Source organism: Vanessa cardui, chromosome 3 (assembly GCF_905220365.1).
Source record: "Vanessa cardui chromosome 3, ilVanCard2.1, whole genome shotgun sequence".
Taxonomy (NCBI): domain Eukaryota; kingdom Metazoa; phylum Arthropoda; class Insecta; order Lepidoptera; family Nymphalidae; genus Vanessa; species Vanessa cardui.
Window position 1 is genome coordinate 6,439,064 of NC_061125.1, and position 27,786 is coordinate 6,466,849.

The 27,786-nt window shown below is 32.1% G+C and overlaps 1 protein-coding gene across 1 annotated transcript in view; it reads left to right on the forward strand.

The window, feature by feature from the left end:
- LOC124543486 (monocarboxylate transporter 9) overlaps positions 1-23,402 on the forward strand; it is a 32,037-nt gene extending 8,635 nt beyond the window's left edge. Inside the window, exons 2-9 of the mRNA XM_047121700.1 lie at positions 7,234-7,355; positions 10,715-10,840; positions 16,470-16,558; positions 16,907-17,022; positions 17,630-17,815; positions 18,004-19,023; positions 20,064-20,189; positions 20,782-23,402. Of these exons, the coding sequence (XP_046977656.1) occupies positions 7,242-7,355; positions 10,715-10,840; positions 16,470-16,558; positions 16,907-17,022; positions 17,630-17,815; positions 18,004-19,023; positions 20,064-20,189; positions 20,782-20,933 (1,929 nt within the window). The 5' untranslated portion in view covers positions 7,234-7,241 and the 3' untranslated portion in view covers positions 20,934-23,402. The remainder of the gene's footprint in view (positions 1-7,233; positions 7,356-10,714; positions 10,841-16,469; positions 16,559-16,906; positions 17,023-17,629; positions 17,816-18,003; positions 19,024-20,063; positions 20,190-20,781) is intronic.
- The last annotated feature ends 4,384 nt before the right edge of the window (positions 23,403-27,786 follow it).

Consider the following 27,786-nt stretch of genomic DNA (forward strand, 5'->3'; position numbering starts at 1 on the left):
TGCAAATACGTATCTATTATACGTTATTTATTATCAATATATTTTAATATAACGTATGGACTCTAAAGAATCGCAACAAATACCTGATTAATAAAACCTGAACTTGCTACACAAGTGTTTAAATGACATAGAACTTGAAAATTAACATACCATTATAATATAAACATAATCCTTTTTGAATCATTTAACACAGTTACAGTTTTGCTATCGCTGAAATAGTTTGTTTGATTGTGCATGTGAATTAAAAAAAATCTATTTATAGAAATGTTTCAACGTTATAGTAACAATTTATTTGAAGCCCAACGTCAGTTGATTGTATACTTAAATTTATTTTTTAAATTATTTTTAATTTAATAATCGTCTCGATGCTTATATATCTCTAAGAAAGTTCTAGAGAATTATCGATTGTGAATCGATGTACAATCAATTAATTTAATGGTATGTATATTTTTTTTTATTGTATTTGTATAGATACATTTTTATAGAAAGTATAAATAGTAAATACTTAATAATAATTAACATTTGGATAACAAAATCAAAAGTTAGACAAACTTACAACTTATTTCAGACAAGTCATATCAACGATATTTATTTCCAAGTTCAAAGAGTTCAAACAGAATCTAGTAAATGGGACCAGTAAAGGGCACAACAAGGCTTTGGATACTTTGACCGAAAATAGATTATGCTTATCAGTAATTATAGATCAAGGACTATTATACTGTAAATATAATTTTAATCAAGAATATGAATCTCTCATACACTATGTCACTCCCAAATATTAGACTAAACTATGGATCGAGTACGGAACTACATTTTAAAAAATTACACGGTAGGTATACCAGAAGGTTGGTAAATTTGTGATTTAATGTAGCAATTTTGAACACATATACATGGGGATAAAAATATTGTTTATATAAAAATTTAAATTAACATTAAGTACTTATTACACTTCAATCTTATTAAGACGATTTAAATGAAGCTTTCCCAGGAAAAGGAAATATTTAAAATATTATTTTTAAGTTACATAAGGATTACAATTATTATTCAACTTTCATTAAGTTAAATATAGAACTTCACAGTGTGCTACGGTTTATCAATATACCAAATATTTCGATAGATTGACAAAATAAAATAAAATTCATACTATATACAAATACACATTTATCTCAAAAACAATTACAATAATTTGTTTATCAAAAAAATTTGCTAAGCTTTAGTAAAAATTCGGACTTGCATAAAACGTAAATTTTAACATAATTACAAAAGCTACTTAGCTCTGTCTTTTCATTACTTTCATTAAATTAAAGTAAATGACTTAGCGAGGGAGGTCAGTTGGGCATTCAAAACAATCATATTTTAATAATAAATTGTGAGATATCAAGACTTTTAACTTGAAACAAATGAGTCTCTTGATGAAATGAAAGAGATATAAACTTCGCAATTTCAATCGTAAAGCTATTTAGTCTATAAGTTATGTTTAAAATAAAGATATTAATACACAGTTTTTTTTTTCAAATATATGTTACCACATTCGCAAACAATATACATTTAATAATTGCTTATTATTATTCCTATAATACGATTTCCTTATAACATTATTAATTGAATCAAATCGTATCTTATATCAATCGATAACAACAACAGACTGTAAATTCCCACTGCTGGGCTTAAGGCCTCCTCTCCCTTTGAAGAGAAGGTTTGGAACATATTCCACTACGCTGTTCCAATGCGGATTGGTGGAATACACATGTGGCAGAATTTCTATGAAATTTGTCACATGCAGGTTTCGACCTCACGATGTTTTCCTTCACTGATGAGCACAAGATGAATTATAAAGACAAATTAAGCACATGAAACAGCGGTGCTTGCCTGGGTTTGAACCCGCAATCATCGGTTAAGATGCACGTGTTCTAACCACTGGACCATCTTATATCGTATTTTATTAAACTCTGAAAAACAAGTACAGTTACATACATATATGTATTTTGTATTATAATAATTATATTAAATAATCTTCCTTATGCTTGACCTCATGATGATAGAGGCGCGGTAAACAGCCCACCCGATCAAAAACATGATAAATATTTACAAACAACGGCCCGGGGACACAATGATTTCACTTTAAAGATTTATTTCACTGCATAGACCTTTATAATGTTTGACGCTCGATCATGACTTTCTTCGTAACGACATTATATGTAATTGTCTCTAGAGGTAACTCATACCTATAAATCTCTCAGTTCGCTGTAAACATAAAGATTTTCTATTTATGTACAACCTGTAAATCCTTCGTATAAGGCGTTATAGTTCAAGTTGGTAGGAGTGAGACGTCCTTATATGTCCCGATGTCTATTGACCGTGGTTGTCCATTGGGATTTTTCAAGACAGAAGATGTACTTACTTGAGTCTATTCAAGGCAAAACCAGTGTTGAACATAGCTTTATTTTTTATGGTTATATTTGCTATCATTGGTGCGTTTGTGACGATCGTGTAACTTCTCAAAAACTTGAACGATGAAGTAACATACACCGAGGACCGGATTAAGCGTTTACCCTTTTCGATCTTCCATAAATATATTTTACGATGTTTTTACTATATTCCTCAGTATGGTATCGTTTGGAAAAATGTTGGAGTAATGTTTGGTTTCAAAATTTTTTGCCTAGTCTTGTGTCCTTTTATTGACAAATCCTTTACTTAAGAGGCATAATAAAATTATTATCATATTAGAAAAATATTATTATTACCCCTATTACAATAACATTATTATTATGTATGCGAAAATAACCGATAACTGCGGTTTGAACGCTGAATTTTCATTTGCTTTATTTTTAGTATTTATAACTCATCTAGTGCTTGGCGGTGAAGGAAAACATCATGAGGAAATCTGCACGTGTCTAATTTCTGCCACATGTGTATTCTGTCAACCCGCATTGGAACAGCGTAATGGAATATGTTCCGAACCTTCGCCTCAAAGGGAGATGACGACTTAGCCCAGTAGTGGGCAGTTTACAGGCTGTTGTTGTTTTTTGTTGTTAATATAAAAGTAAGGTCGAAGCCCAAAGTAGCGTGTACTACTTTAATGCCTAACATCTGAGATCCCCGCCCCCTCCCCATAAAACAAACAAAACCACGTGGTATAAATAGCTTAATACATATATTGATTATTATAAATAAATATTAGTAAATTAGTATTACCTACGACTGAGTCGAAACTTCAGTAAAGTAGAATAATTTGGATATATTATACATCATCGGCGATTTATTTAAATTCCTTATCGATTCTATTTACTTTGCAAATACGTAAACATTAAAATGTACTATCTTAATAACTTATACGTCAATGACCTATTTGACATTAAGTCAAACGTTGTAAATAGATCTCTGTGAATCAAACCAAAATAGTTTATTGCTTTTATTTATAAAGTTTAACACTGTATAATAACTGTATATAATAATTAAATAAAATAGTTAATATTGTTTGTATAAATATGCTGAAGATTTTTTTACTTATTTCAAAAATATTGTAAACTTTAGGTTTAGGTCGTAACCTAAACCTAAAGTTTTAAGAGTTAACCAAATTAAGAGTTATCTATACAGAACGTATTTTGTATAGATAACTCTTAATTTGTGTCAAAAATAAAGTGTATTTTACAGTTTCATATCTGTATGGCTGATTTATTCCGATACATAAGATAACTAAGCTTCCTATGAAAAAGTTCGAAATATTTATTTAGTTTGATACGATATCTACGTATATCTAGCGCAATCTCTATGTCCACAAAGTTTTTTATTTTTTTAATAATAAGCGGGCTAGCATATTACGTGCCACTTGGAGGTAGCCACCAATTACACAATATAAAAATTTCCTACCACCCCTTTCATATTGAATACATCAACCTTGGGAACTATAATGTTATGTATCTTGTGCCTGTCCTGCCTTTACTAACTCGATACAAACGAAATATAATAACAATGCTTTTACAAAATTGTTATGTATACCCATAATAATATTAATTATTTTGATATAATTGAGAAAAAATTTATAAACTCGAAAAAAAGAAAAACTAGAAGAACCTGGTGTCCGTCTGAGTGAAGTCAATTCATCCTTACGTTTAACTTCTATAATAACATTTTTAGAATATTTTAGCTAACTCAAATAACAATCAATTGTTAAAAACAAAAAAATATATATTAATTACGTTTTATTCGATACAGAATAAGTATGCACTAAATAAAAATGTGTGTTTAGTATTCTTTGGTTTGGGATAAGTAACAATTGAATCACTATAATAAAAATCTATGTAACTGATTAACGGAATAGAATTTCTACAGAGTTTCTTGCCGAATTTAGTACTTCTCGGCAAAATCTAAATTCCAAACTCATGGTAGCTTTTAACATAATTCAATCATGTGAAGTGAAAACTCAAAAGTGCTCGCATGGGTCTACTTAAATATTTTTTATTAACTTAATATATTTTATATTTTGATTTCTCTTTCAACAAAATTAAGCATTGTTTTTTGACAATGTACTATATAATGAGATACATCAAATAGATAGACAACCTAAAAGTCGAAAGAACCTCTATCTCTATTTGAATAAGTAAAATTTAAAAAATCATGTTCAATTATAAAACGCAGTTTTAGTTTTCATCTATGTGTAATTAAAACACGTACCATAAACGTGACGGAGGCGCGATTTTGTTCACGTTTACTTAAATATGGAGATTTGTTTTAGAATTCCTAAAGAACCTGTTACAATTCTTGGAATTAAAATTATTCCATGTGTTGAGTAGAGTCATAAACTGTATATTAATAGATATATATTATTACGTTCCATGTTTTATTACATATGCAAAATACATTTACAGTATAATGAGAAAACAATCTTATTAATACTTATAATAATAAATATAATTTATAATTTATTTTTATACGCAAATGCTAAGTTGAAACGATAGTGTGCTTCATGTGCATAATAACGTATCATGGCTTATAGCTTTACGTTAGTATTAATTTATTTAAAATGTCCCTCATCTCAAAGTTATTTTTGAAAAAATCAAAAATTTTATATAACCAATAAGAGAAGATAAACTGTTAATGATCAAAATCAAATACAGTGGTATTTTTGAAATATTTATGATACAATTATATTATTAGTGTGTATTTAACCCTTAATGCGATTGATGACAAAGAGTAACTAGCATTTATGCGCAAAGTTTTTTTGGGTAGAATTTACCTTCCAAACCAGTGGAAGCTTATCAAGATCACGAAACAAAACCAAAGTCCTTTAAGAATACTTAAATGTTAATTCTTAGACGTAGAATAGAATCAAGGTAAAATATAAAAATTCTTTGAATGAAAACAATACTTTTCACGATTGTTAATAACGAAAGTTACTAGGAATATCCCATTCATTGCTATAATTATACAAAAATTAAAACAAGGAAAACTTAAACAACCTTGGCTATTACTCTATATCATTTCATTTGTATTAGTATTGGAAATTGTGTGATGAAGAATACACTTTTATTGTGAGAGTGAGTGAAGTTTGCCCGAGGTCACCGCTGCTAACATTATCTCGTTCACATTTCACATAAAATAATATTCATGATTTACACTTATCTGTGGCCGCATCGTGCAGGTCACGCTGCTTACAATGTACATTGACATTTGATTTATTTCTTTGGGGTGGAGAATTCCGTTTACTCCATAGCTTTATCTGACTACATATGTGCTGCAATATAATAAATGTATTTTTAAATAAACTTTTACCTGCTTCTTTCTTTCTTTCTTTTTTGATGAAGTTCTACCATATATAAAATCCAAATTCTAACATTATTTTAATATAAGTGCCAATTTTTATATTTGCTGTCGAAACGCTTGGCCCTTGCAGTAGTAGTGCAAAAAGCTTCACCAAAAGTATAACACCTCGCCTCATTGCCTCCACTGGTGACAGGAGGGCTGGTTCGTTTTTTGCCCAGTGGATCGGAATTGCGATTCGACGGGGAAATGCTGCTAGCATTCTTGCCACCATTCCACGCGGTCAAGATTTATACAGTAACTAGTTTTAGTTCATATTTGTATATATATATTTAAGCATTTAATGTTGTTAATTCTAATATTAATAAAATATATTTTTATATTTTTCAACAATTCAATACATTGCATAGTATTTATATACCTTGATATTTGTATTATTATTATTAAAACAAAACAGCAATAAATATTATCTAAAGTGACTGTATTAAAACTGAAGTCAGTTATCATACAATTAAAATCAGCAAAATGAATGCTTTTATACTTAACAAAAATATATTAATGATGAACAACTTATACTACTGAAAAATGTTTTCGAAATGAAAAAAAAATTCCAGTACATAAAATTAATAATATTTTGATCGTAAAATTTACATTGGGCTTAATAATAATGGAACATTGCTTAACTTTCGGCAATAAAGGTTTGTGTTATTAAACGTTAAAATGAAATCGACGCAAACAATCCGGTTTCGAGCAGTTCACTTCGCTTTTCAATTATAATGAATAATTTGTCCGTGAAAAAACTTTAACGGTTGCGTCACGATTTAACGAGTACATTGTATACTTGGTTTTTTGTTTAGACAAGTGAATAAATTCGTCTTTTTCATCCGACTGCATACATTATTTCTAATTATTTTATTTTTCTAAAAAGTTTCATACGATAAAATGCATGCATATGTTCACGGCTTATATTTATATCTACAGTTTTTAACGTAAACCTATATTAACACTATTTTATAAATTTTGAATGAATTTAAATTTTTCAACGTAAACTCTGATGAATAAATATTATACATATATACAAACGTAATAAGTATTTTAATACAATACATTTTTTTTACATTTAACTCATATTATATTATAAATATTATAAATAAGATTGAGTAATTATTATTTTTATTGATAAATACCGATATTAATTTAACAGCATACGTATGTGGTTCGCTTTATTTCTCTAAATGAACCTAATGCGTATTAGATGAAACGACAACTTAAGACATTGAACTCTATTATCATTTAAAGTAGGTATTCAGACTCCAAAACAAACGATGTCGCTTAAATAGAGTACGTCGTATCAGACTTATGTAATCACAATCCATATGAAGAGGAGATACTAATTTAGAAAAAAAATATTCAGTCAAATATTTTTTCCAAGAATTTATTTTTGTAAAAATTGTATGATGTTATTTTTTCCAGGATTTACTATGGTCCAGCGGGTAGCTACAGATGAGCGTCCTTTCGAGACGCCCTCATCTGACGAAAGCGGTCTGGGTAGAAGCGACTCCCCCAGCGATGATTCGGAACCAGAAGCTGCACTGGTATGTTGGCAAATATTTTCATATTAAAAAATATATAGTTTATAAAAAAAGTTTTAATTACATACATACATAATAGGTGGTTAACCTTTTTTTAAATATAAATTAAATATCTGGCACATATTAAACGAATCACTTAAAGAAAACTCAATAAGGAAACGTCACGCCAACCGTCAAAACAATGAAAATTCAATGAGGCCAAGATTGAGGTAAAGAAATGGGGCTTAACAATATGCCTCTCTTATTTGTCTTAATTTTGATATGATAATAGATATTAAACCTTATCTAAATATTATAGCAGTAATAATTGTTTGCTATCACATCTGTGTAGTTATTTCGAAATTTGAGAAACTCGAAACCAATACGTCAGAACATATTAAAAAATCTGTAAGGATTCAGACCGAGAAAATTGAAAAGAGACCAAAATGCATAGAAGCCTGTACTTGCAGTCCACCTAAATAACTAATCGAAAATGCCATAAAAAAAAAACTTACAAAAAGGCAAATTTCAACATAAGCAAAAAAAATATTTTCTTTAATACTTAAAGTAATCGACTATTATGACAGCCTTTGAAAAGAAGTTGAAAAGAAGGAGACGATTACGCAAGATAGCTGAAAAGTTGATTGATGCCTGTCTATTAGCTACGATTACTTTGGCATTTGCTGAAATTACTATGACTGTTTTGCTCCTGTTATTGTAAATCTTCGAAATCATTAAAAATGGCACTACAAAGAATCTGGGGAAGGAAAAAGGAAATACTCAAAAGAGCGTTATCGTTCACCGTGGATGCTTTCCTATGGGGCATGTTTATATTCGGAACATATTTCCTCATTACATTCTAAAATAAGAAGAACTTATATGAAAACAGAGCAAAGTCTAACAATTTTCAATCCTCTGGTAATTTTCAATACACGTACAATACATGATACACAGAAAACTTGAGACAACCAGCAATAACTATTAACAATGTTTTTTACTATTTTAGTATACATCCAGTTATTATGTTAAAATAAAAAATATTTTTACATTATGTATTTTCAATATACCATTAGAAATAATAAGTGCGGTTCGCCTACTACACTACTCTTCATTATGATTGATAAGGTTTACTTATTAGCGGAGTAAAGACAACATATCGTGTATCGAAGTCTAGTCAGACAGAAAATGATGTCACAGGAGTGATCCACAAAGGCCACGCCATCTTCATTTTAATATCACGTAATAAAGTTAACTGTTTTTATGTGGTTATAAATAATTAAATGTAACCGTTTATAATATCTCAAACTGCAACAAGAATACGACATTTAAAACAATATTTACTTTTTTTATAAAAAAATATTCCGTATATACATTACTTATTATTAATGATTTTATTACATATTTCGTTATTTGTACCTATGTCTGCAACGTTACGTTCTTAAAAAAACACTATTATTCTTTAATGTAGAGCGAAGGACAATTCTTTCCATGGTGTGAAAGTTAGCGGTAAAAGAGGTAAATTACTCGCATTATTTAAAAAATAGATCGAAGAAATGTGTTTATTTTCGGTTTATTATCAATCAAAATAAACGATATAAAACGTTTATTTATAAAAGAACTCTTATATAATGACGACCACCGTGGTCAAGTAGTGTGTACACGGCTTTTCATGGGTCCAATCTGAGGTTCGATTCCCGAGTCGACGTAGAAAATTCCTTCGTTTTCTATGTTGTCTTGTGTGTGGGTGTTTGTGGTATCATCGTTACCTCTGATTTTCCATAACACAAGTGCTTTAGCTACTTACATTGGGATCAGAGTATGTATGTGATGTTATCCAATATTTATATTTATTTATAATAGTAAATTGTGTGAATATATATAACATAGACATTAAAGTAAAACCTCTGCAACAAAATGTCACATTGTCGTTATTTACAATGTCAAGGATTACAAAATGTGTGTTGGAAACTCGTTAAGCAAGTTTATATTCTTTTTGACATTAAATGAAGAAAATAGAATACAACACATACGCACTCTAAAGACATATAAATAAAGAAACGTTTTACATCGGAATGCCTGATTTCGTAATGTCTTCTGAAAATAAATCGTACAGACCGGGAGACATGGCGTCGCTGATCGAAGAATATTGCGTGATGTATCGCTTTCTTTACAATTTATAATATAATTTATTATAGTTTATAAATTGTTTTTTTTTTATGAATTTCTAGCATTATTAAGTAGACAGGCAAATAAATAAATAAGTGGCTCACTCATACTAAGCCGGAACACAACAGTACTTAGTTTTGCTCCTTGGCACTCTGTATAATATAATATGATAAGTGTGTAGTACCCACACTGATGGGCTTACAAACACCACCACCACCACCAATTACAAAGCCCTAAAAAGGAGATATACCGTTAATCTGTAAAATTGGCGAGTAGGTACATTTAAAATCTAGTGACTAGCTTCAAAGCCTCAAATCCCAAATTCCTGGGAACAATACCAGCCCCAATTAGACAAAAAAGAAACAGTTTGAAAATCTATTCTACAATAAAAATTCAAGCAATAACACTTTAATTACCTGTAATCAGATAATGATTAAGTTATGTTGTTTTAAAACTAATATTCTGTACATAATTTTTTTGTTATCGCCGTCAATTAAGATAACTTTCCACTTAATTTATTGAATAAATTGATAGTAGGATGAAAGTGAATGAGTATTTGGGTTGTTCAGGGTGGATCACAATTAATGTTAGTTATTCGCCTGTATTTGTATAAAGATACCCGATCAAAGCGGCGTGAGGACAACAACAACAACAGCCTATAAATTCCCACAACTGGGCTAAAGGCCTCCTCTCCCTTTGAGGAGAAGGTTTGGAACATATTCCACCACGCTGTTCCAATGCGGGTTGGTGGAATACACATGTGGAAGAATTTCTATGAAATTTGTCACATGCAGGTTTCCTCACGATGTTTTCCTTCACCGCTGCGAAGAATGCACGAGATGAATTATAAAGACAAATTAAGCACATGAATCAGCGGTGCTTGCCTGGGTTTGAACCCGCAATCATCGGTTAAGATGCACGCGTTCTAACCACTGGGCCATCTCGACTCAAACTGTGAGGTGTGAGGACGCTGTGATCAAATAATATAGACACAGGCAAAACCGCAAGTGTCTGCTTGTAATCTAGTAGTTCATGAACGTCTGTAACGACGTAATTTCTAAAAGGACGTAATTGTGCCGATAGTATTGCTGTATAGGTGCGGAACACTTATTATTTTTAAAAAACTATAAAAATACATATTTGTCATATTAAACTACATTATGAAAGATATTTTTATAATATAAATAAATTAATCACTATTTTTATTACTATTTTAGGTGGTACCACCAGATGGCGGTTGGGGCTGGGTCATAGTAGCTGCATCGTTCATGTGCAACTTTCTTGTTGATGGGATTATTTTTTCTGGAGGAATGCTGCTAGAACCTATTCAAAAAGAATTTAATGTAAGTATTCACGTTTAATCAATTTTGATAAGGTATTATGTCTTAAGATGTATCGTATAAATCAGTTCATCGTTACCAATTAATTTATAATTTGTTGTTATAAAATAATATTACAGTCACATGAAAGTATTTAATCTCAAATGACGTCAGATGTACATTAAAAAATTAAATTAACATATATTTTTTTAATGTGCTGCCAGATCTAAAATACAATTTGATTTTTGTAAAGATCCAAAGAAGGTCACCTTATGATTAATACGGCCACGCCTTCACTCGATGACTCGCGTCACAACCGTGCCCCCGTCTTAAAACGACATATAACTGACAATTTATTAACAACGGTCGACGAGTCGATATGAAACATTCCGACTTGAAACATTTACATAAATTAATGGTCGTGAAAATTGTTATTTGAATATTTGAGCTTCATTAAAAACCAAATGTCCAAAAATTCTACCTACAAAGTAGTATTAAATAAAAACTTATTATTTACAAGTCGAACACAGGTTTTCGTTGTGCAATATTGAGAAACTATATAGTTTTTCATAATATTTAATTTGTAAAATATGCTCTGATCATCTAATCTAATGATGACGGCTTATACAAACATAACAAGCTCAACATTGAATCCTCAGTGCTTGTGACGTATGTAAATTACTTGAATTTTTTTTTTGACTGTGACATTTAACGATTAACAAGAGTGTTTGTTTCTTTGATAATTATCTTCCAAATTCAAATGAAAGCCAGCCGTGGCTTGTTCAAATTAAAAAGTAGGTTATATTTGGTATGAAAACGAATTATCAATTGACAATAAATTAACAAACAGTATCTTCAAATGAGATACTGAAATCTCGGGCATTGTTCTAAATATTATATAGTATTAATAATTTTCCATTTCCGCATCTAGTGCGAATAATAAAAGCAAATAATGACGTTTGTTTCGCATTATATTTAAAAAAATGCAAACACGTTTTTAATCATCTAAATTGAATAAAAAAATAATTAAAACACTTAATCAACTGCGCATGTTACATATATTTTTTATTAATTACTTTAATATGTTATTCATTTAAATTAAATTATGATAAAAAATACGTATTTTCAAAAATTTAAACATCTTGTATTATATGATAAAAAATTGCCATACTAAATAACTATTGCTCAAAAAATAACATTTTTTAATGTAGTAAGTAGCGTTCTGATTACCGACCGTCACAACAATGTCGAGTTGCGATTACCATAATGTTAAGGCCAAGGCCTCGACGCCGGCGCTAAAAGAAACTCATTCACTCACCCATTCATGTTTCTACTTTTGATTTTATTGATGTTATTGTTCTAAGCTTTTTAAAATAATGCGAATATTTTCAATGCACTTTAATTAATTCATATTAATCGTTTGGTAAGTATTAAAAGTCTTAATCATCTAAATTTTATACTCGTTTAGACTTCGTTTTTTGATTAGCATATCTGTAAAAAAATAAAACGATGGCGGTGTCGTCTGTCGTCTGTAAATGATATAGTTTATTTTGTGGTGAAACATTAAAATATTTCCTATTTCATTTAAAATATATCACATAATGTTTTACATATTAAAATAAGTCGTCTAAATGCTGACGTCAAAGAAACCTGCGGGTTGTCTGCGAGTCGGCGACGGTGGCCAATTAATTATACAATTTACACAGCCTTTGTCCTTAATGCGTGGAAATATCCCGCGGTCATTCTCTTAGGGTTGACTCTTTGGTTTTAAAAGACGTATTTAATCTGTACTTATAACACGATTAAATTGATTATTATCTTAAACCAAAATAAAAATATACATATACTTAAAAGGATCGCGAATTCGCGATATTCCGTGATACATACAAATTGACCCGTACGAGCAAAAGCATGATTATTTCGTTTTAATTTAAATGTCACGTTTGTTTAAGCGCAAAGCTTTCGATTGGCGAAAGTGCAGTAACCCGAGTACATTAAGCACAGAACTAACCACGAGGGGGCAATGTACTGTGCCGGCCTCGAGACGCCATTCTTGCATTTTTGATTTGTATCGATACAAGTAGATTCGAGTGAATTTTGATATGTATGAGGTACGAGATTCAATCGGATTGCAATTTGCGCTAATCCAGTAAAAATAACTCTTGGCAGGAAACTTTATTATCCAATGAAAGTAAATACTAACATTCGACAGGAACTATTCTTGTATAAAATTGTTGACGTATCGCTCCTACAGACTTTTGTAATACATCACATTTTTAACACTTTTTTTTGTTATATTTGTACGCCAACAGACAAGCTGGTCGAACCTTTGGTGATTCTTATCTCTCATTGGTTATTTCAGTGTGCATGCATGCAGCATTAATAATATAATTACGAAAATTAACATAGGTAGGTACATATGGTTTTTATTCGTCACAAATCAACGACGCGACAGTAATTATTGATACACATTGTATTTGCACCCATATGTCGTAGGATCAGGTATTGACTTTTATAGTAATTGAATCGATTAAAACGTCCTGTCATTTTATGAACTAAAAAACAAGTCCAACTGATATAAGTCGTTCAGGTATCAAAAGGTCTTATGAAGTTGACTGCGGTGACCTCTATAATGATACAGACGATAATTTTATAAAAATAAACAATTTTAATAGTATCCCAAAGTGAATTTATAACCTCTGGATATTTGCCAAGTTGCAAAAAATTTTGCTAGGAAGTACAACGTGGGAGGATTGTATTGCTTTTACTTTTCATATTGTATTATATCGGTCGATGAGATATTTTAGTCGAATTTTATTTTTTAATCTTTCTTACTGATGATGTGAATGTTTGGATACTTATTAATTAAATTGTGTAGGACAAAAGTTATTTTCGAAAAGTTCATTTTAACAAATAATAATAATATAAAAATTTTACTTTAAGCCAATCGAATCGTGTGTGTTATAACTCGTAAATACTTAAGTACAAAACAAGGTTAAATATGTGAATCGATAGTCAATGAGTAAAATTTAATTTAGAATATATGTACATATATACATAACAATATATGCACTCATATACGAACAGCTAGATAAACAAAAACCAAAATGTTATTGTTAGTAAACTAATAAAAGCGGAATTCAAATGTAGTGACATAGTCACTACATTTGAATTGAATATATTTAATAAAATTAATATACAAAAGTATATATCTGCGATGCGACATTTTTTTAATTGTATTTGAGATAAAATAAACAAATAATACGATAAATTTTATAACAATAAAATAAGCAAAGTCAATTTCTTACCCGCCAACATCTGGTATGTTAACAAAACTGTATACATGCGTATTAATGTATGTATAGTGTAATACCATATGTTCATTTCGAAGCGGAAGTTTCGCCAGTATCGCTGTAGTTGCTTAAATTAAAAAAAAAAATACAATTGTATTTGCACGCATATGTCGACAAAATTTCGTTACATGTTTATCATAAATTCATTTATATTTAACAAGAGATCTGCTGTCAGAAATATTTTTATATAAATTTGCTTTAGCCATAGATAGCTAGAATGAATCATGTAAATTAGTATTAAGCTAAAACAACAACAGGTACTATGAAGTTTGTATCGAGAAGCAAAATACATGCTACAAAAGTATAAACAGTAGGATATTGATAATGCAAAGACTATGCTTGTCCCGTTAAACTCACAGCTAGCGAATGACCTAACGTGAAGTCACGTGCATTCCTGAAGTAAATATCGAACCAAATACTAACGGATAATCTTACTTAAGGTTATGTAAAACTGCATGAAAATATTAAATTAATTTTATATGAGTAAAATTACGTGTCATTACAGACCACAAAATCTCATAATATTATATAGTTAGACATAGGACAGTATTTAAGAATTTTTTTCGCATTCTGATTTATATAAAACTACAAAAGTAAAATTCTAACTATGAGTCAAAAACAAACCGCATCATAAGGCGTTCTGTTGCATATGCCAACGAAATATTAAATATTTTGGAGAATAATGAGAAATATGTATAACTTGAGTTGAATAGCGCACCGTACATAAAGTGTATGGTAGACCAACATTAACTGTAAGTAAATAATGGCAATTATTACGATATTACTTTTATTGTCAAATCAAAATCAGTAATATGTAAAACATTTCCCAAAGTAAAAATCAAGGTTACAGTAACATATGTGTGCATACATTTATCCACATGTTATTGCGATATCATTTACTTGTAACGAATCAGTCATGCAACTTTCACATGAACGGAACTTTATTATTGAATGAAACATTAGTTTGTCTAGACATCCAGTTTATTACGGTACCACGCACCAGCACTGTCATGGTCTCTAAATCGTCGTACCCTTTTTCCTTGAGCTATTAACTGTAATCGTTGAAGTATTAAAAACTTATACAAAATGCCTCCTTGTCTTTTTAGTTAAAAAAAGTTCAAAATATTTTTTATTTATTTTAACCTTTTTTATTTAACTTAATACAATTTGATAAGTATCTGTATTTGAAAAAGGATTTTATCGATTTTAGAGCTTAAGTTTCATATGGAAATGGTTTTATTCGGGTCGAGTAAATATCGATCGATTAAGCGTTCTCGTTTCTAAACGGCGACGCATTCGTCTGCCGGACATTGAGTTTAATTCCTATCACAATAATTAAATGCAACATGTGTAAACGAACTTGTCAGTTGTCACTGTAACTAACAAGGCCACTGGGTCAGTGAGAGAGCATCGAAAACGGAAATACGAATATTTGTACTTGGAAGTTGCTACTTCCACGTTGCACGATCTAGTTTTTTAGATCCAAAAGATAATTATCATAATGTAATCTTTATTACTTCCTGATATTAAGAACATTGTCATACAAAGATTGTTAATATCTTTGTTTTTTGTTAAAGTATGTGTAATAAACATTACACAAAGTTGTCAGTTAAATATAAATACGATATAACATCATAAAGGTTTAAGGAAAATAATAGTTTAAGCTGAAATTTCTTGATTAAAATATTTTAAATCAACTATATGACCTTTAATTGTTATTTACTTGATGGATTATGTATAATAAGAAAATTTTATAATTTATTTACTTATTCAAATCAAGTTTTAGATTATCGTATTGACAATGAGTAAACGGAAGTTAGTTGAATTATAAGATTTATATCTCTAATGACCTTCAAAATAATAAGGAGTTTTGGTTCTTGCGTATTCGCTTCCAATTTTTTATATTATTAATTGAAGATATTAATTTAATTTAAAAAAAAAGCTTTATGAGAATTAAATGTTTAAGGCGGATTACAACATGTAACTTTTTTTAAGGGACGCCACGCGAAGAATGTTTACATACTCGTTTTAAGTACAATCAGAGTAAGAAAACCTTCGTCAGTTTTCAAATTAATTTCTTTACCAAGTCTTAAGCTCTTAGTACCATTTGAATCTAAAAATCAAATCATTGTGACGCAATTCATTCCCGGTTAAGCAGATTATCGCTTATACTGAGCACACGAAAATAGACCTTAAGATGACGAACCTTTTCTTATACCGACTGTACATGAACTTCTCTTTTATCTTGTCTAAATTTTCTATTTTTATTATATTATCTTCTATAATTTTATCTTCCCCAGGCTAGCGGTGGACAAGTGGCACCAGTTAATTCTTTACTCGCTGGATTTTATCTGTTAGCTGGTCCCTTTGTTTCAGCATTAGCTAACAAGTAAGTCACATTTTTTTATCGTTTATATTGTATCACTAGAGACTATTAAGGAAATACAAATAAAAGAAATATCTTATCGCGGAAAACCCATTGAATGGATTTCAATACAGAAATTGTGCTACATCACCAAGGATATCATATTTAAAAAGTTTATTATATGGAAATAAAAACTAAATCCCTCAAGTTCAAAGTCCAAGTGAATGAATATGAATGCTTCACATTTAAAACTTAAGAAATAGTGACCCTTAATCGTTACCGCATATTTTGTATAATTATCCATAAACAGATATTAATGTTCAATAGAGTAACTACAAAGAAACACCTAAAATAAACATAATTACCTTACAGATACGGTTTCCGGGTAGTGACGATAATCGGAAGTGTGATATCGAGTGCCGCCTTCGCCCTCTCCTATTTCGCCACCAGCGTTGAGTATCTCTATCTCGTTTATGGCATCGTGGGAGGTTAGTTAATCGCCTTAATTAAATATAAACCCTATGCTATAAAATCTAGAGTTGTATAGTATTCGTTTATATTATCCTTACGGTTATATAAATAAGTAATTTAAATCCACCTTCAAAATTGCTGTTACGTAATCAAGGTTTATTTGATATTATTAAATAAACTTTAGATATCTATTTCAACAACAACAACAACAACAACAACAGCCTGTAAATTCCCACTGCTGGGCTAAAGGCCTCCTCTCCCTTTGAGGAGAAGGTTTGGAAAATATTCCACCACGCTGTTCCAATGCGGGTTGGTGGAATACACATGTGGCAGAATTTCTATGTAATTTGTCACATGCAGGTTTCCTCACGATGTTTTCCTTCATCGCTGAGCACGAGATGAATTATAAAGACAAATTAAGCACATGAATCAGCGGTGCTTGCCTGGGTTTGAACCCGCAATCATCGATTAAGATGCACGCGTTCTTACCACTGGGCCATCTCGACTCGACCTGATATCTATTTATAAAGACAATTTTTTTTTAAATACAACATATTATTTATTGAGGCGTAATCGCATATGATACTTTTTCATAGCAATTAATATAATATTATTTAATCTAAGGACTCGGTTTCTGCATGATATACATGCCCGCGGTGTTGACCGTCGGATTCTACTTCGAGAGATGGCGCGCTCTGGCCACAGGACTCGCTCTGTGCGGCTCCGGCGTCGGCACCTTTGTCTTCGCACCACTGACCGAGACGCTCATCCACGGCCTGGGCTGGAGGATGACTATTGTTATACACGCAGGTGAACGAACTTTCTCATTTTTGTTCATTGACTATAGTTTGAAAGAAAAAGAGATTAAGCCAAAATTATTTTGTATATTTTAGCCAATGTTCCTTTTGTTATGTTAAGAAAGTAGAAATATAAGTTATAGTTACTTGTATTATGTATCAACATATTTTCTTAAAATTGATCATAATTATAAATTCCAGGTTTTGTTCTGATATGTCTCGTATGCGGGGCCCTGTTCAGACCGATCAATCCAGTACGAGTGACATTAGCCGATCAACAAGAAGAAGATACTTCGCGTCGTCATGAGGAAGCCGTCGAAAAGCTGAATTCGATGTTAAAACTTCACAACAAACTCGATTCTGGTATATCGATGCCATCAGAGATGAGATTTACGAACAAAGTAAGTCCGCATACTTGGATGGGCGTCGCTAACAATACACGTTACCCGACCGCTGAAGAAATATTTAGAGGAAGTAACTCCCATCTCAGCAGACGGTCATCGGCAACAGCAAGTACACTGAAGAATCATGGCAATAAGCCATTCCATTTTATTGCCGTTCCAGTCGCAGAAAAGGATGAACAAGAAGACTCTAACAGCAATATCGACAATGCTGAACCTCTGATATCTGAATCAGTTAAAGTAGTAACTAGGGATGCAAGATCTCGTCGTTCGCATATTGATTTGGTTGCGAGACCTTTTTACCGTGATGACATCTTCTTCGGCGGCAGTCTGGCAAGAGTCCCGCAATACACTTCTCGAACCTCTCTGGGTTATCATCTACACGTTACACATGTTCCCACACAAGAAGACGCTCAAGAAGAACATTCTGGCAAATGCCGACTATGTCCCGAAGCTGTGAGACGTGCTTTAGCTACATTATTAGATGTCAGTCTATTTCGATCACCGACGTTTTTGATTCTCGCTGTAAGTGGATTCTTTACAATGCTGGGATTCTTCGTGCCTTACATGTACGTGAAACAAAGAGCGGAACTTAACGGAGTTGGAAAAGCGAGTAGTCTAATGCTTGTATCTACCATTGGCGTTGCTAATATCATTGGTCGTATCGCATGCGGGCTCGTCTCTTCGACACCAAAAGTATCTCCTTTGTGGTTAAACAATATAGCCCTTTCTGCTGGCGGAATCGCGACCATGATCAGTGGACTATGCTATGACGATTTCTATCAGTTCGGATATTGTGCTATCTTTGGACTTTCAATAGGTAAGCAATGATTGAATCATTTATTTTAAAATATACAGTATAATTCATACCGTAGTTTCAGCGTTACATAAGCTTTAATAAATGTTACATACCCTGTATAAAAAAAGAAACATGTAAATATTATTATAAAGTAATATTAAAGTCGAACAAATTATATATTTAGTCAAAAAATCAAAATCAAAGTATACTTTATTCAAGTGGGCTTTTACAAGCACTTTCGAATCGTCGTTTAACAATTAAGTGAAGCTACCACCGGTTCGGAAAGTAGATTCTACCGAGAAGAACCGGCAAGAAATTCAGTAGTTACTCTTTTTCAACATTTAAAAAAATACAGTCATGTTACTTAGTACAATTATTAAATTAATATATCCTGCCTGGAAGTCAACAGGTATTAATTCCACGCTTTATTATCATCTACAAAATCTTGTATCGAATAATACGCCTTTTTCACCAATGTATTTTTTATAAACGATTTGAATTTACGAGACGGCAAAGTTAAAAATGTCTGTGGAATTTTAGTATAGAAATGGATACCTTGCCCCAAGAAAGATTTATTGACTTTGCGGAGTCGGAAACTTGGAGTTATAAGCTTATCCTTACTTCTAGTGCATATACAATGATTATCACTGATTTTATCAAAGTGATCAATGTTACTGTGAATATACATGATATTGTTGTAAATATATTGCGACGCAACAGTGAGTATTCCTACTCTGTTAAAAACATCCCGAAGAGAGTCTCTAGCTCCAAGATTATAAATAAACCGAATTGCTCTCTTTTGTAAAATAAAGACAGATTCAATGTCTGCAGCGTTACCCCAAAGTAATATGCCATATGACATAATACTGTGAAAATAACCAAAATAAACTAAACGAGCGGTATCAATATCAGTTAGTTGTCTAACTTTTCTAACTGCGTATACTGCGGAGCTGAGTCTCCCTGTTAGGGACGACAAATGGGGACTCCACTGAAGTCTGGAATTATAATCTTTATAACTTAAATTTCTAAATATTTTTATTGATTTAAATATTATTATTTAGCGTGCTTCGCATCACTTCGTTCGATTCTCGTCGTGGAGTACATCGGACTAGAGCAGCTGACAAATTGCTTCGGGCTGTTCCTGCTGTTCCAGGGTTTCGGTGCGCTTTTGGGTGCACCAATCGCTGGTTAGTTCTCATACATACTTTTTATCATTTAACATTACAATAAAACCAGTTATAACAGTTACATTATATTGAAATACTATTTCTAAAATAATATGTATTATATTTATTATCTTTACTAATTTTATACATGTATTAAAATCATTGACTCTCTGGAATGTGCTGACTGTTTGTAAAGCTTATCTTCACAACCTAAATATACTAGAACGAGTCAAATGAACATCCGCTCGAAGAAGGGATAGAAAGGATTATATTTATTTTTTAGCCGAAATCACCAGGAAGGTTGATAGCCCCAATACGTATATATTTTTTATGTTTATTAACCATTCCAATTTAAAATGCGTAAATAATCGCAAAAACCTATGTAAATCGATTCGATAATACCAGTCGCTTCGTACCGTTCCATGTTTTTTGGTATAGTTGAGGCGTTCAGAACATAGATAATTTTAACACTTTTATAATAATGTTAAATGACTGTAATAACAAGTAGATGATATTTATCATACATATTTATATACACAACTTTTGATTTGAAACTTCTCTTTCTCTTTGGTCTGAGGTTGACATTTATAAAAAAAAAATCTTCTTTTTACAGGCGCCCTAATGGATATGACAAAGAGTTACGAGATATCTTTCTATGTTTCTGGCGGTTTTCTCCTCCTCTCTGCCGTGATGTGTTATCCCGTGGACTATATCAGTAGATGGGAGAAATCAAGAAACAAACTCGCTTCTACACCAAAAGTGTGAAAAACATCATTTTTGCTCCTGGCTTCTATGAACTAAGTGAATATTACTATAGAAAACTATGAAAGAATCTGACATATGTTTTTAACTTTTTATAGTCTATGGTCCGTTTTAGGACGATTAAAAATCAGTGTTTATTTAATTATATTTACATTATAGTGACTCTTAACACTGCCTTGTACTTTCCACACTTTTAGACTTCCTATTAACGGTTAATATTTTAAATGAGATTTAGACAACTAGGAATGGGGTTTAAAGTATTTTCAAATTTTTATGGGACGTTTACACCCTATAAACAATTTCAAAATATTTAATTTAGAGGTATAATTTTGAGAAAATTGTATATTGTATAATAAATCCGTACTTATTTCTGTATATTTGTTACAGAAAAATATCGTATTGCCTAATGAATGAGCTCTCTGATTATATTAAAAAATAGGCATACAATAATTGAATACATATCCTTTGTACTTACAAACATCACATACTTGCCATAAACAATTTGCATATTTTATTAAGATGTAAATTGATAAGTGCCTAGATATGTGTAGTTAATGTAAATATTATCTATTAAATTGACGTAACAGGTAATGAATATTTATTAAAAAAATACGTATCATTATTACTTAGAAACATTACTTTCAGTAATATTGGCCAGACTGAAAAGGAATTATTTTGCAAAGACTCGATCGAGTCAAATAAATGCATTTAAAATAATAGTTTAGTAGTAACTTATTAAAGTACAAAGCTCGATATATTATTATATAGTGCATTTTTATTCGTTTTCCTTGATATTGGGTAGATTTGACGCCAAAATACACGTACTTAGTGCCTACTGATTATACATTACATGAAAATGTTCAATTTGGATTGAAACTTGTGAATCGGTCAATTAATGCTTATGTGGTAGCTGAGGATACAGGGAACTTAAACTTTATAAAGAGCAATTCAAACCTTGGTCACACGTCTATCATTTCAGTTTATTTTGAAGATATAAAAATATAAGTAGCTAGTCTCAATTCAACGATTTATTTTAAAATGTAATACGAAAATATTTTGTATTTATTACAAAACTCTATGGTTTTTCAATATGTTTATAAAGTGTAAACTTACACTTATTTGATACGCATACAATTTTCATATTAAAGTACAATACAACTCAATTGTAACGTCGTTAACTTCATTGTGTAATGACACATTATACCACGGCCACATCCGCGTTGATCGTGATGAAATTTCATAACAATAAAATGATAAGAATAAAATAACATTTTACATCAATAGCCTATTCCAACTAAGATACGATTATAGCCAAAAAAACAACATTTGATATCGAATAGACGCGATGTCTTGGTTGAGTGTTTGAATAAAATCTATATGTGTTTGCAGAAAGATTGCGTTTTTTATTTGGACGCGACTGTGCTCAGAGCTTCGGTAGTCAAAGTAGTTATGTGGAATATTGTTATATTATAAAAATATATGTCATGAAGAACAGTTAGTTGTGTAAAATACGACTGAATTATTTGCACGCAATACGTAAATAGACTGTCTTTAATATATATCTTTGATTGGAATAGGCTATAACTAAATATTAAGTACATTATAAGTTTCGGAATAATAGACTCAGGTGTGGTCGTAGCATTAGCTTTACTATACTTACTCCAATAAATGTGTACCCTATTATCTGCGTAAGCGGTACATCATATTATAAGACTTGTTAATACTATAGGTCTTGCATGTGTGTGCAAAATGAGTGATTTTATAATATTATTCATAGGTTAGATAATTTGATTGTTATCAATGTTTGTGCCTTATTGTATGAAGTGATACTTACCGTATTTTAGATATCGTCATTTAAGTTTTACTTTTATCAAGAAAATAGACTTGATGTAAGCCGATGAAGTTCCAAAAACCCATTATAAACTATTTTTAAGTTAGTTTCCTTTTCTATGTAATCCTAACTTAAATAATAAGTTATATATTATACGACATTGGCTGTGGTCTATATGGATAGCAGATTGAAAATCATAGTCATAAATGTTTACTTTGACATACTAAACTATTTCTATGTCAACCTTTGCCTATATAGTTGAAAATATATAAATTTGTTGACGTGTAAACAAGATTATTTTTGTCTAGAAGTTATTACAGTTCTGGTCATACCTGGTCGTTTTTGTTTGTTATTTGATGGTAATTTGTATATATGGGAGTCATTATGGTGAATCTGTTGATGTAGTTTATAGATTAAAAATATTATTTGCATTTTGAATTAATGACTATGATTTACGACTGACGAAAATATTCTGTTAACAATTGTATGCCACAAAGCCAATAATTTAAGATTTAAACATGCTTGCTTTATTTTCCGAATTATTTATAAAATATAATGCAAGCAGGCTTTGTCTTAATCATTCGAGAGTAATAATAACGTCCGCAGCAAATTCGTATTAAATATGATACTTTTGTTGTTAATCTGCTTTTTATTTTATCCTGTTTACAAAAAAACCTTATAATTCTTTATGACACATTTTTTATGCAATAAATAAATAAAATTTTAACAAAAAGAAAAACCGACTTCAAACAAAACACTATTTTAAAACAAATGAATATGCACGAAAAAGTAATAAAAATAATTGCGTATTCAACATATTTTTTAGAGTCTTCCTAAGTTAAATGAATGAAAAATATTAGACTACTTAAAAGTCGATTAACGATTATATCATGTAGTTATAGTTATTGGTATATTTGGAGCCGGTGTCAGCCACGGTGCCCTTGCCCCAACAATCAAAAGAAAGAAGCGATACGAGCTCCTTGATTGATCCAGTATATTATTGTGTAAAAGGTAATTTGTAAAAAACATATTTGTCAAAGTATTCTCGTATTGTTTTTTGATAGATATACTGTAGGGTTTTATTGGCTGACACCGACTCCAAATATAACAATAATTATAACTACATGATATAATCGTTAATCGACTTTTAAGTAGCCTAATATTTTTCATTTCATTTAACTTAGGAAGACTCTAAAAAATATGTTGAATACGCAATTATTTTTATTACTTTTTCGTGCATATTCATTTGTTTTAAAATAGTGTTTTGTTTGAAGTCGGTTTTTCTTTTTGTTAAAATTTTATTTATTTTTTGATTTTAAGTGAAGCTGATGTTGACTAACTAATTTTTTTTAATATGGATAGATTAAACGTTCCGTTTATATAAGTCAGAAACTACTTCGAGGACAATTTCAAAGGAAACTTGCGAATAAAGCAAAAATAGACTTTCGAAAATGCGGATTTAATACGTCACGCGGCGTAAACTACAAGGATCCCTCGAAAGAGCTGTAATCGAACTCAGAAAAAAAACTTTGAAAAAGACCAACTATATTTCGTACATCATATGACATCACATCACATACACAAAATTTGATTAAAGATAGTAAGAAATTCTGCCCCATATCGCACCCTAACTGCGAGCCGTATAGGAGTTCCATCACTACATAGTATAAAACAAAGTCGCTTTCTCTGTCCCTATATCTTTAAATCTACGCAACGGATTTTGATGCGGTTTTTTTTAAAAGATAGTGTGATTCAAGGGGAAGGTTTGTGTATATAAAACATGAACAATATAGTAAAGAAACACTGATAATTTTAGAAGTTTGCGATGTGATGTCGTATATAAACAAATTCTGTAGTATATTTAGTATCAGTATTGCACCCGTGCGAAGCCGGGGTGGGTAGCTAGTTGATTATAATATTCGACTATGATAATTACATAAACATAACCACATTACGGAAGGTGACTCAAATATCCAAATAACCTATAAATAAAAGATTCGACCGAGTATCGCTAACGTGCTCCTCAGAATTGTTTCGTTCCCTTCCGTTCCGTTACTTTGTCATGGATCCTGTGCTCAGAACCTTACCAAACTTTCACCAAATTACCCTTGAAGTATATATTTTATAATAAAAAAAGAATTATCAAAATTGGTTAACGTGATTTTCAGTTATTCACCTATTTGTCGCGCATATACATAATGCAAATTTAAGACTTATGTCGTTTTCACATGGATACCATCATCGGAAAAAAAAAATAAAAAAAATGGGACCCCACGGGAAGCACTACCTTTCAAACAAAAAAAAATTATCAAAATCGGTCCACCCAGTGAAAAGTTATGAGGTAACAAACATAAAAAAAAAAGAAAAAAAAAAAAATACAGACGAATTGATAACCTCCTCCTTTTGGAAGTCGGTTGATAATATTTTACTCTTAATCATTTTACTTGAATAGAGTAAAGAAAATATCAATACATTTTTCTAATAATGTAATAATAATGACATTATTAAAGAAATGTAGGTATTGTTAATAACGTAATAATAATTACATTATTAGAGAAATAAAGGACACTACTACACAGAAAACTGTAGTCATATGTAATGACATTAAAACAAACGGTCAAAATAGTATCTTCATTATCCAAAGTATGCTAAATAACGACCTGCGGCCTGACCCCTGTAAGTAAATGTCATACTTTTCGAAATATTTATATTTAAGTACTTTAAGAACGCTCATTCAAATTTCCGCTTCTCATTTCAATCTGTGATTTTTTAAGCATGTGTGCGTGTAACTGCATATAAAGTTAAGGTAAACGTTAATTTTACAGTGCTTCCGATTTCTTGAGTAATTTTACTATCACATTTTGCCGTCAAAAGCCTGGTCACACTGCTAGTCTAATTATATTAAAGACACTAAGGCCATTTTTTTAAATTAATGTAAGATTCGGGCCACCTAATGTACTTCCGAGAGGGAGACCAACAATCCCAAGGTGGCGTTGGGTTTCTGGTAAATAAGTCCTTAGCTGTCAACGTTGTGGAAATCTCCAGCGTGTCGAACAGGGTTGCGTACCTCATAATAAAGCTCACCGAGAGGTACAGCCTCAAGGTAGTGCAAGCGTACGCACCGACCTCGACACACTCGGACGATGAAGTAGATGAATTGTTCGATGATATATCAAGGGCCCTCCACTTCACCACGAAAACCCACTACTACGTTGTCATAGGGGACTTTAACGCTAAAGTGGGAGTACAGAATTGCAGCGAATCGGTAGTAGGACCCCATGGATTGGAAGTAGGAATCATAGGGGGCAAATGCTTATCAACTTTCTCGAACGGGAGGGGCTCTTCTTGATGAACTCCTTCCTCAAGAAACAGCCCCAAAAGAAGTGGACGTGGCAAAGCCCCGACACTATGACCAAAAATGAGATCGACTACATCATGACAGACAAGAGGCACATATTCAGAGACCTCTCTGTGATCAACAGGTTTAATACCGGTAGTGATCACCGACTTGTCCGAGGCTCTCTGAATATAGATTTTAGGGCCGAGCGCATCCGTCTGATGAAGTCCACGCTCCGACCAAAGCTGCTCCAACCCATTGCGGGATCTGAAACGTTCCAGTCGAACCTGGAGAACCGATTCGCTGCCGTGAAAACCACAACAGACGTAAACCAGACCCTAGAAAATGTAGTTCGAATTCTCAGGGAAGAAGGTACAAGATTTTGTGGCATGCAGCGTAAGGGCAGGAAGTCCAAACTTTCAGAAGAGACCTTAGGGCTAATGAGGAAACGACGTGAAAACCCACCTGTCACTTCGTCAGAGAAGCGGCAACTAAACCGAAGTCGTTTCTTCCAAGCCGGCAGTTCTTTCGGAAGTAGAGGACTTCCACGGCCAATTATACGCATCGCATGCACCTCGACCTGATCCCGAAAATGAGGATTCTAGAGCTAAGAGCTACATTAACAAGCCATTTCTCAGAAGACCTGCCTGAAGTCAGTGTTGGCGAAATCGAGATTGCTCTTAAACAGCTTAAAAATGGAAAAGCCCCTGGAGAGGACGGTATTACTATAGAGTTATTAAAAGCAGGAGGTAATCCGGTACTCAAGGAACTCCAAAATCTTTTTAACTCTGTCCTCTTCGAAGGGAGAACTCCGGAGGCGTGGAGTAGGAGTGTGGTCGTCCTGTTCTTCAAAAAGGGAGACAAAACCCTGCTGAAGAACTATCGTCCCATATCCCTACTGAGTCACGTCTATAAGCTGTTTTCAAGAGTGATCACGAACCGTCTTGCGCGAAGATTCGACGAATCCCAACATTCAGAACAGGCCGGGTTTCGGATCGGATACGCAACCAAAGACCACATCCACACAGTGCGGCAGATTATACAGAAGTCCCAAGAGTATAATCGGCCCCTGTGTCTTGCATTCGTGGACTATAAGAAGGCCTTTGACTCGGTTGAAATCTGGGATGATGCGATATAACCAAGTGATGAGCTGTCTCTACGAAGCCGCCACCATGTCCGTCCGAGTACAGAATCAGCAAACAAATCCCATACCATTGCATCGAGGAGTGAGACAAGGGGACGTTATTTCCCCCAAATAGTTCACTAATGCAATGGAGGATATGTTCAAGACGCTGAACTGGAAAGGACGTGGCATCAACATCAATGGCGAATACATCTCTGACTTGAGATTCGCAGACGACATCGTCATCGTGGCAGAAACGCTGCAGGACCTACAACAAATGCTGAACGATCTGGCTGATTCTTCTATGCGTATCGGCCTACGGATGAACTTGGATAAAACTAAGGTCATGTTCAATGAACATGTTCTACCGGAACCGATTGCGATACACGGTACCGTCCTCGAAGTTGTTCAAAAATATGTCTACCTTGGGTAGACTTTGCGTTTTGGTAGAAATAACCTTGAGGACGAGGTGAATAGAAGAATTCAGCTAGGTTGGGCAGCATTTGGAAAATTACGTCGAATCTTTACATCGTCGATCCCACAGTGCCTTAAGACGAAAGTCTTC